Source organism: Mercurialis annua, linkage group LG5, assembly GCF_937616625.2.
Source record: "Mercurialis annua linkage group LG5, ddMerAnnu1.2, whole genome shotgun sequence".
NCBI lineage: Eukaryota > Viridiplantae > Streptophyta > Magnoliopsida > Malpighiales > Euphorbiaceae > Mercurialis > Mercurialis annua.
Window position 1 is genome coordinate 41,308,350 of NC_065574.1, and position 6,594 is coordinate 41,314,943.

At 36.3% G+C, this 6,594-nt stretch overlaps 1 protein-coding gene across 2 annotated transcripts; it reads right to left on the bottom strand.

Annotated features, from left to right (window-relative positions):
• Positions 1-258: 258 nt before the first annotated feature.
• On the bottom strand, positions 259-5,597 carry LOC126682420 (uncharacterized). 2 transcript variants are annotated; one of them, XM_050378105.2, is made up of 8 exons: positions 4,969-5,597; positions 4,806-4,890; positions 4,360-4,713; positions 4,026-4,241; positions 1,040-1,211; positions 767-938; positions 555-686; positions 259-447 (listed from the first exon to the last, which is right to left on the bottom strand). In XM_050378105.2, exons 1-7 carry the CDS (start codon positions 5,472-5,474, stop codon positions 593-595), a joined length of 1,599 nt encoding a protein of 532 aa, XP_050234062.1. In that variant the 5' UTR covers positions 5,475-5,597; the 3' UTR covers positions 259-447; positions 555-592. The 2 variants fall into 2 exon arrangements, with proteins under 2 accessions (XP_050234062.1, XP_050234061.1); XM_050378104.2 differs by having other exon boundaries at positions 259-686.
• Between the last annotated feature and the right edge of the window lie 997 nt (positions 5,598-6,594).

A 6,594-nucleotide genomic window follows, 5' to 3' on the forward strand; every position in this document is an offset into this window, starting at 1 on the left:
AATGTTAGTATACTTTTAGTTTATTAATATACTAATATTATACCCACAATATACACCATATTTTTGTAATTATTTTTTACATTTTAGTATTTTTATAAATATTTTTAAATCAACTAGATATTTTTGTAAATGATTAAATGAAAAAAATCAACATATAATTTTATAATTATTTTTATTTTTTAATAAATGGTGTAATTTCCTCTTCTTTTAACAGAAGTGGACCGCATGAAACTAGGAAAGGAGTACATGACACAAGAATTCTCGAAAATTGTATATGATAGAATTTAGGGTTAATTACTCCATGATACAACATAAACAAAAGTAACACGATGCTGTACATCTCATACAAAGATCACCATTTTCAATCAAATATATGACTTCTTTCCCATGTCAAAAATGTCATTGCTGTTTAGACTTGCCTCCGACATATAACTAGAGCCTAAATTTCTACAGCAGAAATTCAATATTTAAATAGTCAGCATGTCCGCCTAACATTGTCCAACTCATTCTCATCTTTGCTCATTTCATTTGCATAAGTTCAAAACTCTTAATACCTGTTAATCAAATACGATCAGCAATCAAATATGAGATGCTACTGTTGCTGCTCATATATCTGGACATATGCCTCAGACAGCGCAACCATTTGAGGAAGAGTTTCAGAAACATGCAGATCCTGCATCTCGTACCTGAAAGACATTGGATATAAAAATGTTAATGCTCATCCATTACATTCAAATTCAAGTCAAGGGTTTAGGAACGTGATTACCAAAGTTCTTCTGATTTCCGCTGCACAAAAACTCTATAGAACCCCTCCTTGGGTTTTCCATCATGAACCATATTAGCAATCAAATCATACTTCGAGCGCAATCTTTCATTCTCCATAGGTGTTGACAGAGGAATATAATCCTTCAGTTCCAAGTTCTTCACAGGAAAGTTGACTGCAGTATAACTTCAATTAGCAGGTCATTCAAACCAAGCTAAGTTTAATCTTATTCTTCCTATGGCTAGATTCACCGTACAAAACCCATTTAATGCTCACCTAAGGTTGGATTCTTCTCAATAAAGAAATTGTTCTTTTTAAACCGCTGCATGTGGAGTATTAAATACTGTGGTAATCTGGTAACTCGATATTTCATCCGGGCTATGTGAGGTCGGACAACTTCAGTCACCGTCTCACCATCAAATTTCTTCAGTATATTGAACAAAGGAACCTAACATAAAAGAGAGAGTAAATGTGTTCAGCTTACTGTACACTGATAAAAGGACCCAAAAAAAAAAGCAAAACTTAAATAATAAGAGAAACAAGACAAACAGAATGAGTGGTGGAAAATCATCAGGACTCAGGGTACAAAGGTCTGGCAACAAAGGACTTGCAAGTTGCAACAACTTTCCCATACAGAATTTTCACAGAAGTCAGCCCTACAGCCTACTTAAGTCGAGGTAACTCAGTGAGAGTATAATCTCCAATGCAAGTGCAAAGTACAGTTGATCAAAGTTAGAATGGCATTGAAAAAAATACATAGAATTTTCAACAGAGTAAGTTGGGTATTAATCTGAGAAACAATTATGGCCATACTTCAAAATTCAAGAAAGGTTTATTTTGGCCCTTCATCTTGGAACAAAAGATCAAATAAGGCCAAAAACTTTGAACAAAAACACCGTCAAAATAGGCGTTCTAGCTCGTGTAACCCCTTTAGCTCCAAATGGACCAATAGTTTGTTGCCACCTCAACCCCAATTTCCAGTCATTTTTTGCCACCTCAGCAAAGGGGGCAATATGAGCCAAATTAACCAACTTGTGGATGTTTTTGTCTAAAGCCAGAAGCTTGTCCTTAATTGATATTTTGTGCCAAATTGAGGGGGCAAAATGAACCTTTGTTGCTTTAAAATTGTTTGATACCCGTAACAGCTAGGAATAAATATTTCCTCAAATCTAACTTTTTTTTTTGAAAGGCCTCAAAATTTACCTTATTTCTAAAGCAATCCTGATTTTTACTCCAAGGACAGCCATAAATGCATAGTTTATATTCTCCAACCATTAACAACTTTCTGAACAAAATTCCACAGTTGCTGCAACAATTAAGATTCCTAATCAATATTGCATTAAGCAGCCATTGTTTTCACACGCTAGTTCCCAGTTTCCAATCAAAAGAGTGTTTTATTTGATTCTGCGTTCAATCCAGAAAAACAAAATTAATAGCAAAGTCCTGTTTTCCATATATTTTGTCCTGTCTACCTCTTTTCAATGGCTTTTCTATTAACTCTCAACCACATTAAAAGAGGAATTAGTTAAACTAGGCAGCATTCGTTCACCACTCTGTGAAAGCATCATGATAACAGAAATCTCCACGATCTCCATTGCCACCAATATTAGTTCACTATCCCCACCAAGAAAGCAAACCTTCTCAAATACCATATGAACTCACAGGATAAAGACAAAAAGGAAAATAGCAAGACAACCCAAGACTCGGCACCAATCTGCCCCTAATTACGAATCACCAATTTGCATAACCCAAAGTGATCCTCAAAATATTGTACCCTACACTTCAAGAACTCAGCCACTAATAAATCAGCAATTGCATGCAAACAATTGCAGACTTACATTCAGAGCTTCAAGAAGTTTATCAACTGTCAAGAAGCAAAAAATTGGAGAATTTGCTGGCTCGGTATAGTCAACGGTGCATGAGGCCCTTGCATAGGTGCAAAGGCAAGGCGCAAATGACAAAAAGTCCCTCTGGATGTTTAAGGCAGAGTGTCTTCAATCAGGCAACGGCTTTAAAGCCTAACCGATTAATAAATCGAGTTATTAATGAAGTCAAAAGTTTTAAATAAGTTAGGTATTCTTTTATCTAAATAGTAGTCTATCTAGCATAATGAAGTCCAGAAGTTCTAAATAAATTAGTTAGATTTTTCTCCTAAATAATGACTTATTTTGTAGAAACTTAAGTTATATTAGAAAGTACAAAAGTCTTTTAGTAATTTACATATCTTAGGAGTTCTAAAATCCTCAAGTCAAAACTAATTAGAACAAAATTACAGCAGAGGTCTAAAATCAAATAAACTAAATAAAAGTTTTTTTTCCATCTCTAACCACCCTTCAGGAGTTGCACGAACCATGAACAAGCAAGACAAAGATAAGTATCTTAGTTATCTATTAAGAAAAGATCCGCACCTTACTTTACTCGGGCCAGTACTTTTTTCTACCATGCACGTAAGAAAAGCGCCTAAGACAATTCATAGATGATAAATGTATCGCCTTAGTATTAGTAAAGCCTAACTAGGGGCAAAAAATAGGTGATTTATGAGAAATCAAAAGAAAAGTAGAAATTCAAGGACCTAATCCTTAAAATAGTATCAATGATCCAAAATTAACAAGGTATAAACTCTGAACTAAAATTTTCTTTTGCCTGTTAGCAGGTTAAAAACCCTGAGCCTGAATATTAACTTCTGCCACCGCAAAGGAAGATCAATGCTTCCTTGGTGGGTTCAATTTCATCAAAACTTCATCAATATCTCTAAACGTACCCAAATAAAACCTATTGATGTACAATTATGTTGACATCATACATCTGAATTTTGTAAAAAGGCAACCACTTTTATGGAAACTACTCCAAACGATAGTAAAGTTGGACGCCTAGTTGCAAAAAATCCAACTGAATTACCATGGAAGTATACACGATGACAAAGATCAGAAATATCACATAACTATTCCTTGGTGGGTTCAATTTCATCAAAACTTCATCAATATCTCTAAACGTACCCAAATAAAACCTATTGATGTACAATTATGTTGACATCATACGTCTGAATTTTTTAAAAAGGCAACCACTTTTATGGAAACTACTCCAAACGATAGTAAAGTTGGACGCCTAGTTGCAAAAAATCCAACTGAATTACCATGGAAGTATACACGATGACAAAGATCAGAAATATCACAGAACTACTGTGGTCTTTCTAATTATAAGATAGCATACCGGACATCAATCATGTAACTGTATTCAACCTGAAATAGGATGCATCAATTACCTGAGGTATTATATTCTTTTCCATCACATCTTTAAATAGAGGGGGTGGCGGCAAATCCAGTCCAAGCATCAAGAATGGCATTCTAGAAGTTTCCGTGACAACAACATGTTCATTCCCACCATCAGTAATCTTCTTGATAATGTTCTGATCGTTGCCATTTTCCTTCTTCCCAGCAATAGCTTTGTTAGGAATCTCTTTCACAACTTCCAGCTCTCCCTGTGAAGCTAAGGATGTTTGAGAAATCACAACTGAGGTAAATAATCGACACAGGCAACGATTGAAACTTCTATATGAAAGAAAAAAAAGGCATCGACTAAGTGAGAAAGGAGACAACCTGAAAACACTCATAAATGATGCTGTTATTTTGCTTCGAAGTCCTAAGATCTGCATGTAGTGTATTAATAAGCCATGCCATGAACTCCACAGGATCCGACTGCTGTCCTATGCGAAACCGTTTCTTACTGGCTTTCATAACTGCCTGGAGAAATTCATGCGGACTCACCTGTCCTTTAAAGTTCCTAGAATGCCAAACCTTGCGTGCGAGTTCTCCAAAGCGATGTACAAGAGGAGATTTGCAATGCTCATAATTTTCAGGAATAAGGAAGAAATTCCTCAAGGGTTTAACTCTCATCAGAGCTTGAATAGTCACATTGACAAAATCAGTCTCTTTAATGTTATTCAGGCCAACCTGAAGAATATACGAACATTTAAGAGCAAAGTTAACACTGCTCAACAGCTAAAACTGGCAGGCAATCATTCATCAACAGCAAAGTTTAGTACCATGCCGGGAAGATAATCAGACCCATCAAGCGCCCTAGACCATTGCCTGTTTTTGTCAAGCTGTTCAACTTGCTCCCTGGTAAATCTGCATATAGAAATACCAGAAAAATGTCAGGACTAAAACATTGAATTAGTTAATCATAAATTGAAAAAGAATAAAGACCTCGGGTTGAGAACATAGCGTATATCGTCGAGTGACGGATCGTTAATCTGATAACCATCAGGAAGGCAGTAAACTTTCTCAGTTTGAAGATTGATAAAAACATGGTGTCCAGCTTCGAGGCTATGAGTATAAGCATGGGATTTTTTACCTCTTCCTTGATAATACTTGCCACAAACCAAACAAGCGTACACATTCAGGTTTGACAAAGACACGGAGCAAAACTTCTCAAAATCAAAATCCAGCACCTGCCGATTAACTGTGTCGAGGTAAGGGCAATCTTGGCGAGGCTCAATTGGGTTTCTGCGATTCACTTGGTTGGACTCATCATCTTCTTCTTCTGGACTCTCATACCCATTACTCTGAGTCGTGTGTTCGTCATCGTCATCCACATCGTTGTAGGGTACAAGTGGGTTGTCAATCAAGTGTGGAGAAGGGGAGTTACTGTCCAATTTCTGCTTCTTTGAGGCACTCAATTCCTCAATCTCTGCATTTCTCTTTGTTTTCATTTTGGGTGTTGGAATCACCAATTTTTGTTCCAAACCCTAGAAATCTAAAAACCCACTATATTTCGGACTCACTTCTATTGCTAGCAGTAAGTATGATGCTTGCCTACGTCGTAAATGGTATTGCTTTCGTGTTCTATTTATCTTTTGATTTTTTTTCATTTTATTGTTTTTTTTTTATTGAATTCATTTTATTGTTTTAGTAGTACTAAATTTTGTCAAAACCGATCTAATGACTGAACCAGTAAAAATAGAAGGGGAAGGGTTAGAGGTTAAATCGGGGTTAAATTGGAGTTGAATTGTTGTAGACACCTATTCTTCGGACAGATAAAAAGTGATAAGGAACTGAAGCGTCCAATGATGATTTCCAGAGAAATTTGTCCGGGTGACGAGTTTTTGATTTGCTTGCTGGAATCTAAGCAGGTGTAATATGTGCACAGCTGTAAACTTGGAGGATTAAAACGTAATTTGGCGTGAATAGCCCATAAAAATCCAAAGAGATAGTAATATAAATCTAGAAATTGGACTAATTGCCATATCTTAGAAGTTTATGGCCAATTTACAAGTTTGGCGGACTGAAATTGACCTTAACCAAACCCATGGGACCTTAGTAGCCTTTTTTAACACTTTTAGGCACCAAAATAAACTGTTAGCAATCTTTTACTTAGCTAGCAAGTCAAGATACGAATTTAACTAATTAAATAGAGTTTCATGCTAATCTTAACACCTAAGAACTTACCCCTTAACAGTTTAAACCCTAGAAGACCTAACTAAACTCTAGGTCAACCCTAATCCCTATAAATACAGCCTTAAACCAGCCTGGTTAGAGGAGGCACACAAACCCTAGAAATCAGACACGGAGGCACACAAACCCTAAAATTTGCCAGTAGAATTCGGCCACCTCACACACACACACAAAAATCCAGTCCTGAAAACACTAAACACGTGTTGATTCTCCAAGAACGCGAGCACTGCACAAATCCGAAGCTGGATTCCGCATCCACTTCATCAGAAAACGAGCCAAGGACCCAGAACGGTACGTCTGAGGACCCTCATTAAATTCCTTTGATTTTGCCATAAATATTGCATATATGATTGCCATAATTGCTGTAAATATGTTTAG

Excerpts from the sequence above, each read along its gene's own strand:
- LOC126682420 (XM_050378105.2), bottom strand. The coding sequence starts at position 5,474 with ATGAAAACAAAGAGAAATGCAGAGATTGAGGAATTGAGTGCCTCAAAG. Across the intron at positions 4,891-4,968 it reads CGCTATGTTCTCAACCCGAG|ATTTACCAGGGAGCAAGTTG; the intron begins GTCTTTATTCTT and ends TTCTATATGCAG. Across the intron at positions 939-1,039 it reads TGAGAAGAATCCAACCTTAG|TCAACTTTCCTGTGAAGAAC; the intron begins GTGAGCATTAAA and ends GTTATACTGCAG.